Consider the following 17995-nt stretch of genomic DNA (forward strand, 5'->3'; position numbering starts at 1 on the left):
GATCAATCACTAGAGGCTGATGAAACTCCCAGTGGGGGTAGAACGCCCATGCAGCAACCACTAAGGTGGCACGCAGCCCAGGTCACAGAGCGAGACCCAGGGCACTGAGTGGGGACTCTCACCAAAGACAGGCCATCGAGCTCTGCAGAGGCCTCTGCAGCAAGGGCAACGCCCAAGGAGGCTCTAAGGGCGCCGGAGCGCTCCACTGCTCCCCTCGGGGGTTGAGCGACAAACTGCGGTGTTTTAAAACACCCCGGGGCGCCCACGCTGGCAGCGATTGCCAGAGAACAAGGTGAGAGCCAGAGAGGCTCAGAAAGAGCTGCGGGAGGCAGGGGGAGGCAAGAGAGAGCCCCCATTGGCAGCGGAAGCCGCGCGGCAGCCTGCAAAGGCACAAGCCGCTTCCACGTGCTCCAGCAAAGAGGAGCTTTTTGAATTTGGAGCCGGGAGTCATTTTGAAACCACGTGGTCCAAGATGGCGGCCTTCAGCAGCTCAGAGGAGGCCGGCAGGAGCCAAGCACTCAGCCCTGCAGCCAGCAACCACCGGAGGCACTGAGGAGCCCTTAAAAAGGTTAGAAACCATCTCGGAGGCATCAGCCAAGGGTGGGAGAGGCAAGGCAAAGGCCAAAAAGAAGCATATCTCCACCAAGGGGGCTAAAGAGGCAGGCTGTGGATCCAAACTCCCCAAGCCTAGCTCCAAGTATAAAAGGCAGAGGCACCAAGCCCTGGAGTGTATCGACCACAAGACCAGCAGCAGAAAGCCTCCCCCCCCCCCCACTCCTGGCCTGGAAACTGAGGAAAGATTACCAGGTTTCTCTTCACCTGGCAGGGCTGCAGAAAGGGACCCCTCCCTCCAGGTGAGGATTCCCTTTGACACCTCGGGCTTTGTCATCCTGTGTTCCGGCAACCTTGCTATCACGATTTATGCAAACACTATTCAATCCTTTTCTGAGTGCCTGACTAGCCGGAGAACCCCAGACAGGGCAATGAGGCTCAGATCGCTGCTGAGGCTTTCCCTTTAAAGGTCTTCCCTTTAAGGAAAAACTTTCCCTTTAAGGAAGAGAAAGGAAAGCAGCTGGAGGAGGGGGCGGCAAGGCTCTCAGTGAGCTGCTGTTAACAGCAGGAGGCCACAGGAGAGAGAGCGGCAGCTCTTAGTAGCACAAGCCGCTTTTTCAAAGCCCTGACCGGCAGGGCTGTTGTATTTGCTGCGCAGCGCCATTTGAAAAGAAGGGGGAGGAGAGTCCCCATGTGGCCCAAGATGGTGGCCTCCTGCAGCTGGGAGGACACAGGCAGGAATCAAGTCTTTGCTTCTAAAGCCGGCAGCCCCACTGGAAGGGCAGAAAAGCCTCCAATCCAGCCTCCTGGAGGATCCCCCAGGAGAGGATCTCATTCAGTCAGGGGTCGCTGGAACACCCGGACCCTCAGTGGCTCCAGTTGACCGCTTGGCGCTTGAGCGGAGCATCCTGAGGGAAGATCACTTCTCCCCTAGGGTTATACAGACTATCAGGCAGCTCGCAGACCCTCCAAAGAGTGCATTTACGGCTCTACAGGACAGGCTTTTTCAACATGGTGTATCTCTAGGGGCCACGATCCGGTCCGGGCCACTGTTGCACAAGTTCTGGACTTCCTTCAGGCGGGGCTGGATTGAGGGTTGGCTCCCAACACGATTAGGAGACAGGTCTCGGCCATTTCATCGGTACTCCTGTGTTGTACATCTCAGACACTGACTCAACATCCGATGGTCAGGCGGTTCCTCAAGGGGACCTCCGATCTTACGGTGCACAAGTACCTTTCCTGGGACTTACACAAGGTGTTGGACGCTCTGACAGGCCCTCTGTTTGAACCATTACGTACTGTCTCTCTGAAGTTCCTGACACTTAAGGTGGCCTTTTTGGTGGCCATCACCTCTGCCAGGAGGATATCTGAACTGCAGGCTCTGTCTACCAGGGAAGATCTCTGCGTGTTCCATCAGGACAGGGTAGCGCTAAGATTGGACCCCTCCTTCATACCCAAGGTGTGTTCTTGCTTCCATCGCTCGCAGGAGCTGATATTGCCCAATTTCTTCCCGGACCCTTCTCACCCATTAGAGAGGAAGTGGCACACCTTGGACGTGAGGAGGGCTCTGAGGATTTACCTCAGAAGAACCAGGCCAAACAGGAAGTCGGAACCCCTATTTGTTTCCTTCCAGCCGGGGTCCCTGGGAAACAAGATGACTTCCACCACGATAGGCAGGTGGTTAAGAACCTGTATTGCTTCTGCCTATCAGGCATGGGGTCTGCAAACACCAAGCTCTATCACAGCGTATTCTACACGAAGCGCGGCCACTTTGGCGGCCTGGGCCATGCAGGCCTCCCTATCTGAGATCTGTAGGGCAGCCACGGGGTCTCCCCCCTCACCATTCGTGAGGAATTACAAGTTGGACTCCTTTGCTTCTGCGGAAGCCTCATTCGGACGTAGGGTGTTGCAGGCTGTTCACAGGGCGGGGGACACGCCTCACCAGGCGTAAGTTTGGGCATATATTCAAATGTGTAACCCTCCCTAGGGATGTATAAGCTTTGGTATGTCCCATCCTGGATACTCTTCCCCTCACTATGGAGAAAGGGCGTTGGTACTTTATTTATTTTATTTCTTAGATTTTTAGACCGCCCCTCTCCCAAAAAGGGACTCGGGGCGGTGTACAGTCAATATAATAAAATCATTCATAATAATTAAATACATTTAAACTACATTTAAGATACATTTGGAGGGGGAAATAGGCTGTACTAAGAAATAAATAATTCTAATCTTAAAACATCACAATTAAAACCCCAAACCCTAAAATAAAATAAATCCCTGGGAGGTAAAACTAAGAAAGTGCCAGGCCAGCTGATTGAAACAGGTGAGTCTTTAACTTTTGCCGGAAGGAACGGAGGTCGGTGGTAGTTCGAATGTCTGGGGGGAGGTCATTCCAGAGGGTTGGGCCCATCACAGAGAAGGATCTACTCCTAGGTGTCGCCCGCTGGCATTGACTAGCAGACGGCACCAGGAGGAGCCCCTCTCTGTGTGAGCGGATAGGTCGCAGGGACGTGTGTGGTAGGATGCGATCCTGCAGGTAACTAGGTCCTCTGCCATGGAGCGCTTTAAAGATGGTGATCAATACCTTGAAACGCACCCGAAAGGCCACAGGTAGCCAGTGCAGCTCGCGCAGGAGAGGTGTTACGTGGGAGTAACGTGTACTTCCCATAATAACCTGCGCGGCTGCGTTCTGAACTAGCTGCAGTCTCCGGATGCGTCCCAAGGGAAGCCCCATGTAGAGGGCATTGCAGTAGTCCAGGCGAGACGTCACCAGCGCATGAGTGACCGTGCGCAGGGCACTCCGGTCCAGTAGGGGGCGCAATTGGCGCACCAGGCGAACCTGGTGGAACGCCCCCCTTGCCACGGCTGCCACATGGTCCTCCATTGACAGCCGGGCATCAAGGAGGACGCCCAAATTGCGCGCCCGCTCCACAGGGGACAATTGTTCGCCCCCTATGGCCAGCGATGGAGTCAGCTGGCTGAACCGAGGTGCCGGTAACCACAGCCACTCGGTCTTGGAGGGGTTGAGTTTGAGTCTGTTGTCCCCCATCCAGACCCCGACGGCTTCCAAACACCGGGACATCACTTCGACAGCCTCGTTGGGGTGGTTTGGGGTTGAAATATACAGCTGAGTATCATCAGCGTAAAGATGGTACTCAACCCCAAAACCACGGATGATCTCACCCAGCGGCTTCACATATGCGTTGAACAGGAGAGGCGAGAGGACCAACCCCTGTGGCACCCCACAAGTGAGTGGCCTCAGGGACGATCTCTGCCCCCCTGTCAACACACATTGCTTCCGGTCGGAGAGGTAGGAGCCGAACCACCGCAAAACGGTGCCTCCGACTCCCATCCCCTCCAACCGGCGCAATAGGATACCATGGTCGATGGTATCAAAAGCCGCCGAGAGGTCTAATAGGACCAGGATAGAGGAGCAACCCCTATCTCTGGCCCTCCAGAGATCATCAACCAACGCGACCAAGGCTGTCTCGGTGCTGTGCCCGGGTCGGAAGCCGGACTGGCGTGGGTCTAGATAGTCGGATTCGTCTAGGTGTCGTGGGAGCTGCTGCGCCACCACATTCTCGACAACCTTCGCCAAGAAGGGGAGGTTGGAGACTGGACGATAGTTAGCTAGCTCCATTGGGTCGAGCGCAGGCCTCTTGAGCAAGGGTCTCACCACCGCCTCTTTCAAGGCGGTTGGTAAGTATCCCTCACTCAGTGAGGCGCTCACCAGGCCCAGGAGCCAGCCTCGTGTCACCTCCCAGGCTGCCAGTACCAGCCAGGAGGGGCACGGGTCCGTTAAACAAGTGGTGGGTCGCAGCCGTCCACGCAGCCTGTCCAAATCCTCGGGGGCAACAGAGTCAAACTCCTCCCAGAATGGTCTCTCAAGACTCGCTGTTGGCGGCTCGTCTGGTCCACTGACGGAGGTCCACCCGCTCCGGATCTGATCGATTTTGTCCTGAAGATATTCCCCAAACTCCTCTGCTCTACCCTGTAAGGGTGTCTCCCGCGCCCCCTGCGATAAAAGGGAGCGAGTCACCCTAAACAGGGCGGCAGGGCGGTTATCCGCGGACGCAATAAGAGCAGCACAATGTCTACGTTTGGCCGCTCTTATTGCCACAAGGTAAGTCCGCAAATAGGCTCTTACCTGTGTTCGGTCAGATTCGGAGCGCGAGGATCTCCACCTGCTCTCTAGACGTCTCCTGTGGCGCTTCATCACCCTGAGCTCCTCAGTAAACCAAGGAGCCCGGGTGGGTCGATGCCGCAGGAGAGGTCGCAAAGGCGCAACCCGGTCCAAGGCCCCAGTCGTCGCCCTATTCCAGGCAGTCACTAGGTCCTCGGAACGGGAGCGGGACAAGGCTACAGGTATTGGCCCAAGCTCCGTCAGGAATCTATCAGATTCCATCAGGTGCCTGGGGCGGTACCAGTTTATAGAGTCTGGTTCCGCCTCCTCGCGGTGGGGGATAGCGCCAGGGAAGTCCAGCCGGAGGGATGAGTGGTCTGACCATGACAGGGGCGTGATAACTAAATCCCCTATTCCCAGATCACTCGTCCACTGTTCAGATACAAAAATGAGGTCCAGTGTGTGGCCCCCTTCGTGAGTGGGGCCCTGCACTAATTGGGTCAGGTCCATGGCCGTCATGGAAGCCATGAACTCCCGAGCCACCTCGGAAGCCGCTCCCGTTGACGGCAAGTTGAAGTCCCCCATGACCAAAAGTCTGGGAGTCTCAACTGCCGTCGCTGAGATTAGCTCGAGGAGCTCGGGCAGGGCTGCTGATGCATAGCGAGGAGCCAAGTATACAATCAGCAAGCCCCACTGCCTCCCTGGGCCCCAGCTCACACCAAGGGACTCACACCCGGGTATCTGAGGAACAGTGAACTCCCTCGGCTCTAAACATTCCCGCTTAACCACCGCCACCCCACCACCCTTACCCAGGGCCCGAGGCTGATGGAATGCTCGAAAACCCGGTGGGCACATTTCCACGAGGGGTAAACCACCCTCATGGCCCAACCAGGTCTCCGTTATCCCTGCAAGGTCTAGCTCCCCCTCTGAGATCAACTCATTAATGAGGGGGGCCTTGTTGGTGACAGACCTTGCATTGCAAAGCATCAGCCGCAGGCCCTGGCTCTGTAGCACCTGTCCACCTAGACTGCAGGGGTTGGTACAAGCGACCGGGCGTAACCAGCAGCCGCGGTCTCCCAACCGACCTTGGGATCTTATCCTGTCCTCGCATCCCCTCCTCCCCGCGACCGTTGTAATAGGACAACCCTCTGCTTTCGTGACCTTTATATTCCCCCCCTCCACCGCATCCCCGTCCTTCCTGGACTCACCTGTCTGTCCGGCTCTGGTCCTCCTCCCGGTCTGATTAACCCTCCCCCCCACCCTGGGACCCCCTAAAAAAGATAAAAAACATTTTACTAAAAATCCCCTTAGCTTCCGATTCCTGCACCTCTCGGGGTCCACGAACCCGTCCTCGAGGCGGGCCCTTGAAAGAGCCAAGGGCCAAGCCTGCGAGAGAGGGGCCTCCCGCAGGCGGAGCAAGTCTTTACTTACCTGATACGCCTCTTCTCATAGTGAGGGAGGAGTATCTAGCCCCTCCCTGATATGGGTATGTTGTGAAATTGTTATGTTGTTTGTTGAACTGTTCTGTTGAAGTAATAAATAAAGGTTTGAAACTAAATAAAGTCTAGAGTGGATGACACAGAGAGTTGGATATAGTTCTTTGCCGATAACTGGGTGGAGCCTGGTGACCAAGGCGTGGCTAAAAGAGCTTATCTGACTCAGTCCAATCAAGAGAGGACAAGGTCAACCCATCCTGGATACTCCTCCCCCACTATGAGAAGAGGCGTATCAGGTAAGTACCAACGCCCTTTCTCTACCAATTTTTCTATGATATATAAAAAGTGAAATGTATGCAAAAGTATATCAACAAGCTAACTTCAAATGTGACTTAAATCACCTCAGGCTGAACGGAAAAAGGGAATTTGGAGAATTTTTTTCTGTGTTTTAAGTAACTTTTTTTGTTTTTCAGGTCTACGGTGGCATGAGAGGTATGAAAGGACTAATATACGAGACCTCTGTCTTGGATCCCGATGAAGTAAGGAAGGCAGAATTGGTGACATTACTTTTGTAATTAGCTCTTAGCATCTCACTTGAAATGTGGTTTCTTATCCTGCTTCTGGGATTGGTTTTTAGGGCATTCGTTTCCGTGGCTACAGCATTCCTGAGTGCCAGAAGCTGCTACCCAAAGCCCCCGGAGGTGCAGAGCCTCTTCCTGAAGGGCTCTTTTGGTTACTGGTGACAGGAGAGATTCCTTCCCAAGAACAGGTAATAAGACATGGCAAAGATTTCTGGGAGATTATCATGTTCATCCCATTTAAAGTAACCTGCAAAGTGATTGAGCAACCTTTTTTTAGGTCTCGAGAACTTCTGGGGGAAACAATAAGAGCTCTATTGTAATGATGAGAACAGCCAAGACCACGGAAGGCTGGTGTTGGATAGCACTTTTCCTCCTAGCTATAGATGTGTAACATTGTGGTTTTCTTTACTCAGGTGACTTGGGTGTCTCGAGAGTGGGCTAAGAGAGCAGCCCTGCCTTCCCATGTAGTGACTATGCTTGACAACTTCCCCACCAATCTTCATCCCATGTCGCAACTCAGTGCTGCTGTCACAGCTCTCAACAGTGAGAGCACTTTTGCCCGCGCCTACTCTGAGGGAATTAGCCGGACCAAGTACTGGGAGGTAAGCCACAGGCAGCAACCTTTCCACCTCATTGGTAGGAGAGGTTATAGAAGAGACCTCAAGCTTGGCGCTGTTATGAATGTGTGTACCTGTACTGTGTCAGGAGTTATTTCACCATCTGAATGAGCTACCTAGAAATAAAATCCAGAATTAAATGTTGGAAATTGTATGCATGTATGTATAAATAGAAAATGCGTACATGAATGGTCTTGGCTGTGCATAGAACAATTGCACGGCGCACTTACTGTCTTGTACTTGTTTTTCACTGAGCTGCTTTTTTTAAGGCTAAAAATATAAGGCTATGCCTGTTAAAATTTGGAAAGTGGAATAAACTGTTTGGTAGTTTTTGTTGGTCAAAGCTTTATCGTGCTCTGCATAACTAACTAAAAGCACAACTAAAGTCACGGGAAGATTATATTTCTGCAGAGTCTTTTTATTGCACCTGCCATTTGAGAACTTTGTGTACAATATATTTAAATGCTGCTAAATACAAATTTGATTCTAGGACTGATTTGCTAACATTAAGTACTATGCTGCTTAACTTGTCAAGTTTTTGATAGGGATGTAAGCTTACCTCTGAACCAGCAACTGCAAAGGAAAGAAATCTAGCCAGTTAATTTTATTAAATAAAATTAACTATACTAAGTGTTACTATATTCAGTTAGCCCAGTCATTAACTTTTCTCTCCTGATCATCCTCCTGTTACTGCTCAGTCATTTCAGGTTCTTTGCGACCAAGTAGACATAATTTCCCTAGGATTGTCCAGTTAGCACATGGTAAATGACAAGAGTCAGCTTAGCATATGACCTTGGTTCTCAGTCTCTGGGCTCCGACTGTGGCTGTCCAGGTAATATGAGACCTTGAGCGTAAATGACATGTGGTCTGGCCTGACTTACACTGTGTGTGCACACCTGCCCTCTGAACTGAAGCAAGGAGACTTTGGTCTGGCTGTATAGATCTTTATCTGCCATGAGGTGTTGCTGTCTGATTTGCAAATGACAGGGGGTGGGGAGAGACAATGCTAAATTTGCTTTGGCTGCCCATTAACTGTAACCTTTCCAGCATATGGTTTGAAACTGAGGAGTCTGTTAGAAGAGAATAGTTTCTTTCCAAAGATAGTTTTGGATCTGTCCTTGCCATTGATGATGTCTTGTCTTGAAATGAGGTGAAGAATGGGATCCTGTGGACTTTCAGGATGCAATCAGTTTCCCTTCTCTGCCTTGTCATTCTTCGGTTTTCTATAGAGAACGAGAGAGTTGTTAGTTGCGAAGTCATGTCCAACCCATTGAGACCCCATGGACAACGTTCCTCCAGGCCTTTCTGTCCTCTACCATCCTCTGGAGCCCATTTAAGCTCACGCCTACTGCTTCAGTGAATCCATCCAGCCACCTCATTCTCTGTTGTCCCTGTCTTCTTTTGCCGTAAATCGCTCCCAGCATTAGGTTCTCCTCCAGTGAGTCCTTCCTTCTCATTAAGTGGCCAAAATATTTGAGAAAGAGAGAGAGAGAGCATCAAACAATCCTGCACCTCCTGCTCATGGAAAACAGCTGCATGCAGGGGAGAGCAGCCTGATTCGGCAGCTGATTGGTCAGTGAAGAACTTCCTTCCCAGAGCATTCACTCTGCAAAAACAAAAGCAGTTCCTACAGAATGTGAAATCAGTACAGGTAGTCCTCGACTTACAACGGTTCAGTCAGTGACTGTTTGAAGTCACAACAGCACTAAAAAAAAAGACCAATGACCGTTTTTCAAACTTTTGACCGTTGCAGCATTCTCCCTGACCACGTGATCAAAATTCAGGCGCTTGGCAACTGACTCATATTTATGATGGTTGCAGTACCCCTGGAGTCACGTGATCTCCTTTTGCGACCTTCTGAGAAGCAAAGTCAGTTGGGAAGCCGGATTCATTTAACAACCGTGTTACTAATTTAACACCTGCAGCGATTCAATTAACTGTGCCAAGAAAGCTCATAAAATATCACTTAACAGATGTCTCACTTAGCAACAAAATGTTGGGCTCAATTGTGGTCGTAGGTCGAGGACTATCTGTACTCCTAACCTCATCCTATGAGGGACAACAGATGACACCACCATCCTTGCAGGAATGCCAACTGGAAGCTGAGCTCTCTCAAGCCTCTTCCTCATCAGAGACAGACTAATCAAGAGAGAACATGTAGGCTCTTGTTTCAGCTATCTCTCATCCTGGCTCCAAATTACTTGACTACTTCACATCTTCTGCAATTGTGGAGAAAATAATGATGTGGAAAAATATATCAAGTAATCAGATGTGGGCAGGTTTGGGTAGGGCTGCTTCTAAAATGCTCGCTGGGCGAATGGGCCAATCAGGTATGCTGGATTAGTTCCACTGATTGGAGATTCCCCAACTCTTATGATGAAACATGCCCTGAAATGACTTCATGTTCCTGCAGCTGGAGTGGAAATGGATTGTTGGACCCTGTGAAAACCTTCCATTTTGGAGGCAAAAAAAGATACTCGAAAGACATGTGGTTATTCCTATAAGCAGCTTTCTGCAGCTGTCTCCCTGGAATTGCCCAGGTGCCTTCTGCAGTTAAAGCATGATCCTCAGAAAGACGGATTTGTCTTAAGAGACAGTAACAGGTACCATGTGTACATAGCTGCCTCAGTGGCTAAGATATCGAGCTTATCAGTCAGAAAGGTCAGCAGTTCAGGGGTTCGAATCCCTAGTGCCGTGTAACAGAGTGAGCTCCCATTATTTGTCCCAACTTCTGCCAACCTAGCAGTTTGAAGCATGCAAAAAATGCAAGTAGAAAAATAGGGACCACCTTTGGTGGGAAGGTAACAGGGTTCCGTGCGCCTTCGGCATTTAGTCATGCCGGCCACAGGACCATGGAGACGTCTTCGGGCAGCGCTGGCTCTTCAGCTTTGAAACAGAGATAAGCATTGCCCTCTAGAGTCGGGAACGACTAGCACATATGTGCGAGGGGAACCTTTACCTTACCATGTGTACATTATTGCAGCATCTTTTTGCTCTGAATCTAAAGCATTGCACAAACTTAGTGATCATTGTGTTACTAAGTAATAATAATAATAATAATAATAATAATAATAATAATAATAATAATAATAATAATAATAATAATAATAATAATAATAATAATAATAATAATAAATTTGAATTTATTAGCCGCTCCCTTTCCAGATAGGACTCGGGGCGGCGTACAATAGAACATATAAAACATAAAACATATATACAAACACATAAACATACATATATACAAGGACATACATGCACGGAGGAGGTAACAAGTTACATCACATTAGACAGTTAAAAATCACCGTTAAAATACCCCAATTATAATAACACAATTTAAAATTTAAAATTTAAAAAATTTAAAAGGACTGTCAGGAGGAATAAGAAAAAATTTACGGTTGAGCCAGGCCTGATAATTGAAAGAGGTGGGTCTTCAGCTGTACACGGAAGGAGCGGAGATCGGAAATAATCCTGATGTCACGGGGGAGGTCATTCCACAGGGCTGGGCCCATCACAGAGAAGGCTCTGCTCCTGGGTGTCGCCCCCCGACACTGTTTAGTGGACGGCACCCGGAGAAGTCCCTCTCTGTGTGAGCGGATTGGTCGTAGGGATGCATGGGGCAGGATGCGATCCTGCATGTAACTAGGTCCTGTGCCATGAAGCGCTTTAAAGATCATAATCAAAACCTTGAAACGCACTCGGTAGACTACAGGAAGCCAGTGCAGCTCGCGCAGGAGAGGTGTTACAGGGGAGTATCTAGTCCTCCCCATAATCACCCGCGCGGCCGCATTCTGGACCAACTGCAGTCTCCGAGTGCATCTCAAGGGAAGCCCCATGTAGAAATACAACACTTTTCACTCTAAACAGCCAGTTCTGTTTCTTCCCCGTCCTGTTTTCATCTTAGCAAAGCCTTTATGATATATGATTATATACATAGTATTCATTTGGCAGTAGCATCTGACTACATCATTTTCAGTTTGTTCGTTTTACAGAATTCTCCATATTTTTGACAGAGCTATTTTTAGGTAACCAATACTGGCAATTTGATTGTTAGTATAAATGCTTCAGTTGGCATTCCGTTTTGCCATGTCTTCAACTCCTGTCCATATTGAGTCCTTGCAAAATATTTAAACCACATATTCATTGCGGACTGCATTATGATAGAAGTGGTGATGAGTTACTGTTTCAAAAGTACTCTTTATCTAAATCTCTTGTCAGAACAACCTTGGAAAAGCAAAGGTAGCTGGAATCTGATCCTAGATTCTCTTTTCTTTCATTTCTTAAATAATGCCCTCCTGCCCATTTATCCTCAGATTTCCATTCAACCTATGAGTTGCCTTCGCGGTTCTGCTGCTTCCTTGTCCGTCCCCATGACTCATAGAGCTTCTCTGAGCTGTTCATACTCCTTTATCTGTCTGCTGTTTTCTGTCTTCCCTTGCCTTAAACTATTTTTTCCCCTCATTCCAGGCTCCTTAGTTATCCTTCCTTTTCCAATGTTATAGACCCCAGGAGTACAGGAATGGCTACATTCATTTTGCTTCCCAATCTAATTATGCTTTGGCTTCGTGGTTGCCATAATGTCCTTCCCATGTGCCCTTCCCATATGATCAGATTTTGAACAGATTTGGACAGATTTATCTGCAAAACATGCAGCTGGAATATGAAGAGAGGGTGGGAGGGAGAGGTGTTCAGATAATACAGCAAGTGGTTTTTCAGTTCTGGGTGTGTCCTCCAATTTGCCGTGAGCAGATGGATTGTGCCAACCAGCATAAGGCCAGGAGGATTGGCCCATTTATCCCACCAGACTACTGACTAATGCTGAGTAGGAATAAGGCTCGAAAGTCTAAATGGGAAATGTAAAACAAAGCCGGGAGATGATGGGTAGCAATGGTACTCACTGCTACCCTTTGCTATAGGTGCTTCTTTTCTAGCCTTTTCAAAGGCTCTTGGCAGTAGTGTTTATTAGCAAACTCAGGCGCTTAAGCAAGTAAGAGACAAGAGCCTTCCAGCCCCTTAACGATAATCTTATAATGGTCTTACAATTCCAGCAGGGAAGACCTGATTATATATTTGTTTGTTTGTTTGTTTAAAACATTGATATAGCTGTCCACCTTACAGCCAACTCTGGGCAGCTCCCAATCAGAGATTAAAAAACATAAAAACATGAACACAGCCAGTTAAAACATAAAACATGAAAAACCATAAAAACCATGAACTAAATTGTGGTGATGTGCCATCATCTAATCTTTTTCTAAAGCTTCGGGGGGAAACTAGGTCTTTTTCCAAAGCTTTGGGGGGCAAAAACCAAGTCATTTAATCTTTTTTCCAAAGCTTTTTTTTTTGGGGGGGGGGGGAACCAATCTTTAAAGCCTTACAAGAGGCATATATTCTTATAAGAAGAACATTTTTAAAACTGCATATGTGACCTTATCTGAAACTTCTGCCCGTGGGGGGGGGGGGGGGGGCAGGTGGTCTGCTTAGCAGATCACCTCCTGCTGGGAGAATAGCCTTGTAATCAAGTCCTCCCAATCCTCTTCTCTTCTTGTTTTGCCTTATAGTTTATCTATGAAGACTCCATGGACTTGATTGCCAAGTTGCCTTGTATTGCTGCAAAAATCTATCGCAATCTTTACCGTGAAGGTAGCAGCATCGGCGCCATTGATCCCGCCTTAGACTGGTCATACAACTTCACCAACATGCTGGGCTACAGTGACCCCCAGTTTATTGAACTTATGCGGCTCTACCTCACCATTCACAGGTAAGCCATGCCTATGTGAAAGTCCTAGATTCTCTGGGTACATCTACTTCTACAGCTACAGGCTGAATTGAGCAGTGGAGAAAGATAAGAGCTTGGGTGGCAGCTGGTTGATAATTGTCAAAAAAAAAGCTGCAGGAAAATGGGTGAAATCAACCAATCAAAATTGCACAGAGAGGCTATAGTTGCAGTCCTGGGAATTGCACAAGCTGTTAACAGGAGTAATCCAAATTCTTCCAGTGGCTACTTCCAGTGTGGCTAAATTTGGAAGTATCTGAGCAGATTTAAGCAGTGAATGACAATACAGATAATCCTCACTTATTCAGCTACCAAAGTTATGATGGCACTTAAAAAGTAGGTTTACAACTGGTCCTCAGTTGTGTGGCTCTTGCAGTGTCACAGTAGTCACAACTGAGGTGCTTCGCAACGAGTACATTTACAACAGTCGCAGCATCTCACAATCACGATTGCTATTTGTGACCTTCACAAGATAAGACAAGATAACCTTTGTCATTGTCATTTTTTTCCTGTGGGCACTCTGGCACACCTTAAAAAGTTGGATTAGTCTAAGTCAGGGGTGTCCAAACTTGGGAACTTTAAGACTTATCCACAAGTCTTAAAGTTCCCAAGTTTGGACACCCCTGGTCTAAGTAAAGTCAATGTGCAAATCAGCAGGAAGTCACAAATTGATGCTGGTCTTAATGACCAGCTGTGATACCATTAACAACTATAGTGGAACTACAATGGAACTGTCGCAAGTCACATGATGAGGTTAACAACTGCATTACTTAGTGATGGAGTTGCCAGTCCCAATGGTGGTCAGTAAGTGAGGACAAACTATAGCTGGGTTCATATATTCTTGTTATGGTTACTTAAGTAAGCCATAGTTGATTGGGTTCACTCATTGCAGTTAGCCATAAATTTTGGTTTATAAACCACATTAACTGAGGAAGCCAAAATCAAATAATCCCCATTATGATATTGCGTGATTTGAAGCTGGTCTGTGTTTCAGTGTCTTTGGGGACATTGTTAGCCAAAAGCATGACATATTAACTGCCTGGTTTCAACTGTAGCATAAGCTCCTGAGTTCAGTTCGCTGCATAGTTTCACTCTTTAAAAGCTCTTAGGTTAGCAAGGACTTCTGGAAGCTGCAGTTGGTTAGACTGCCAACAATATTCATCTAAATAAACTTGCTAAAGCTGCTGATGTTCATGAATAACTCCACCTAGTGGCAAAAAACATTTTTTTCAGCAGAAAATTGCCCAATACAAACGTTTGATTATTATTATTACATTCGTATATGTCTGGTACAAACAACCATGATGAAAAAAGTTTGAAGTGTGCCATGGTACAAATGCTAATTTTGCATTCTAGTCCTGACATCAGGTGTGTGTATAGGTCATCTAGTTTTGCATCACAATTCATCTAATTTTTAAGCAGCTGCTTATGGGATTTCTCTGCATAGGTGGCTCTTGGGGAGGTGAGATGTCATAGTTTTTCCTATAATTCCTAGTTAATTTTCCCAGACAGCAGTAAGGGTGCTTTTAAAAACTAAAGTCTGCAGTACTCTAGGATTGCAAAGAAGTGTCAAATATTAAACAGCATTAATATTGTAAAGGCCTTCACATAATTTAGAATAAAGGTAGACAATTTAGAGTCTTTATGCCAAATGCAAATTCAAAATTCCTCCAAAGGCTATCACAAATAATGATTGTTAGTGTGATTCAAAATAAACAGCCCTGAGATGAATTTAAATCCTACTGACTACGTACATGGCACATGAGAAAGAGAAACATTCCAGGGAGTTTACAGCCATGAAGGGGGAAATCAGCCTCCCAATCCCCTTTTTGAGGGGAAGGAGGGAACAAAAATAATGCATTTTTTATTTTTATACCATCTTTTATTGAAATCCACTTTGCTAATCTGCTTTACTATTTTAAGGACATAACATAATATGTATACTTTGGTTTATTAATACATTTACCATATGGGGTATATTTAGTAGCTGTAAAATTCCAATTTAGTCTGATAGTCTGATTGAATTCACTTTAAAGTGTTTTAAACATTTTCTTTTGGCACTTCTCTGGGCTTCTTCTGTTCTTGAAAGCCTCATCAAAAGCAGATCCACTGACATCCAGATCAAAATTTAGCACTGGATAAGCCTCCAAGCAAATCAAACACTGAATTTTTTTAGGGCTGAAGATGGTAATGGCCACCTCCAGGAGACAGGATAGTATTTGGCTATTGCCTTGGAAAATTTTCCTGCAGTGCTAGATCTCTAAGTACTGTAAGTTCTGATATTCTCAATAAAACACTTCCTATTATGAAATACAGATGGTCCTCGGTTGTAAGATGGCAATTAGGGCTGGATTTTCTGTCACTAACCAATGTAGTGGTAAAGCGTGGCCTCCCTTAGCAATGGCAGTTCCATTCGTCTTCATTGGTGTTTTAACCCAGAGGCTGGTGGGCCTATTAAGAGAGGACCTCATGCAACTAGACTCCTGGGCAAGCGGGTCAGTGGGTGAGAGCTGTGGCTAGATGGATTAATGCTGGAGATGCGTGCTAAGGAGCATTGGTGGGCCAGCAGGGGTTGCAGGAAGGTAGGTTGGTAGAAGCTATAGAGGGTGGCCTGACAGGGACGACTAGGACTAGCTGTAATAGAAAAAAATTGAATGGAATAAAGAATAGCAGTATATAGACCTCTTGCTTTTCTGCATTCACTATTCTGAAGGAAAATATTTTATTACAGTTCTCTTTTAATTATTCCTCCCCCAAAAATCAATTTTAAAAAACCTGGAGGGGAATATTTTCCCCTAAGTTTTCCTATTTTACAGTTTGCCCATGTAGTGTTTGTTATTTAAATTTAATTAGATTGAGGATTGTTGTTTTTTATATTGGCCTCACGTACTTTTTTGAAGTGCCACCCAGGCTTACAAAAGTCAGTCTTGAGTTGGGTGAATTAATTAAAAAAGCAATTTTGCCCCGAGAATTGAACAATGACTGAAAGCAGGCTTCAGTTCTCCACCTCAAATATTGTTTGTTTGTTTGTATTCTTCTTCGGGGGGAAGATTTTGGTGAATATTTAATTTATTATACTTGGCCAAATGCATGTGAAATTCTTTCCACCTCTGTAGATACAGCTGTAAGATGGCTTGCCCAATGCTGATCTCTCTATCTCTCCTCCTCCCCTCCCCTTCTCCTTTTGCAGTGACCATGAGGGTGGCAATGTCAGTGCTCACACTAGTCATCTTGTGGGCAGTGCTCTCTCTGATCCCTACCTAGCGTTTGCTGCAGCTATGAATGGTCTGGCTGGGCCTCTTCACGGTCTCGCAAATCAGGTAAGAGACATGTGGTTCAAAAGCCAACCTTGCACTGTGGGCAGAGCTTTTGAGGAACTACTGCCTTTTTTTTTCTTACACTGTCATCAAATCTCACTACTTTAATACAGGAAGTGCTGGTGTGGTTGACAAACTTACAGAAGGAACTAGGTGAGGAGGTATCTGATGAAAAACTGAGGGACTTCATTTGGAACACTTTGAACTCTGGCAGGGTAAGTGCTGACATCTCTGCATAATAGGCAAGTGCAAAGAAAATTTATCTTTAATCCAGTGTCTGAGAGAATAATTTATCTTTAATCCAGTGTCTGAGAGAATAATTTGCCAGTGAGGTTGAGTTAGATGTTGGAGGAGAAACATCATTTAGTGAAAGAATTCTTGCAGTGGTTAAATAGCTGCAAACGGGAAAAACACTTCTCTGCTTGAGACATTATTGGAGCATTCCTAGGCAGATGATAAATACAGACAAATAATCTGAACTTCTACTCTACGAGATAGTTCTTTGCCTGGCTGAATTGTTCAGGGAAATTCAACAGGGATATCACAAAAAGGTAGTGATTGAGCCAGCGAATTAGGAGTCCATAACTGAAAAACATTAATTTTCCAAGGTAAAACACGAGGACATGGGTTATGCATTAGAAACACTAAATTTTGCATAATTCGCCTTTGTAACTTAAGCGAGTGTACTCCCCATTTATTGTGCTTCCCATGTAGACAGATAAAAAGGCTTGGGATAATGAGTGGGAAAGAAATAACTGGGTGCCATGGTCAGCTTATCCTATGAGATCTTTCTCCCAGACACCGATTAGGAAATGAGAGCTGAAATAGAATAAGATAGATATGAATAATAATAATAATAATAAGTTTGAATTTATTAGCCGCTCCCTTTCCAAGTAGGACTCGGGGCGGCGTACAATGGGGCATATAAAACACAGAAAATATATAAAACACATAGGCGTACATACAGAACATACATACAGATACACAAACACGGACTCGGAGGAGGTAAACAGTTTACATCATATAGACAGTTAAAAGACCCGCATTAAAATACCCCAATTGTAAAAACCCGATATAAAATTAAGATTTAACGTTTAAAATACAATTTAAAAACAGTTAGGAGGAATAAGAATAATTACGATTGAGCCAGGCCAGATAATTGAAAGAGGTGGGTCTTCAGCTGTACACGGAAGGAGCGGAGATCGGAAGTAATCCTGATGTCACGGGGGAGGTCATTCCACAGGGCTGGGCCCACCACAGAGAAGGCTCTGCTCCTGGGTGTCGCCCCCCGGCACTGTTTGGCGGACGGCACCCGGAGAAGTCCCTCTCTGTGTGAGCGAATTGGTCGTAGGGATGTGTGGGGCAGGATGCGATCCTGCATATAACTAGGCCCTGTGCCATGAAGCGCTTTAAAGATCATAATCAAAACCTTGAAACGCACTCGGTAGACCACAGGAAGCCAGTGCAGCTCGCGCAGGAGAGGTGTTACAGGGGAGTACCTAGTCCTCCCCATAATCACCCGCGCGGCCGCGTTCTGGACCAACTGTAGTCTCCGAGTGCATCTCAAGGGAAGCCCCATGTAGAGAGCATTGCAGTAAT

At 46.8% G+C, this 17995-nt stretch overlaps 1 protein-coding gene across 1 annotated transcript in view; it reads left to right on the top strand.

Annotated features, from left to right (window-relative positions):
- CS (citrate synthase) overlaps window positions 1-17995 on the top strand; it is a 49119-nt gene that overhangs the window by 24006 nt on the left and 7118 nt on the right. Inside the window, exons 4-9 of the mRNA XM_081953662.1 lie at window positions 6585-6650; window positions 6749-6880; window positions 7106-7294; window positions 12865-13064; window positions 16270-16399; window positions 16510-16611. Of these exons, the coding sequence (XP_081809788.1) occupies window positions 6585-6650; window positions 6749-6880; window positions 7106-7294; window positions 12865-13064; window positions 16270-16399; window positions 16510-16611 (819 nt within the window). The remainder of the gene's footprint in view (window positions 1-6584; window positions 6651-6748; window positions 6881-7105; window positions 7295-12864; window positions 13065-16269; window positions 16400-16509; window positions 16612-17995) is intronic.

This window comes from Natrix helvetica, assembly GCF_964273705.1.
Source record: "Natrix helvetica genome assembly, chromosome: 1".
NCBI lineage: Eukaryota > Metazoa > Chordata > Lepidosauria > Squamata > Natricidae > Natrix > Natrix helvetica.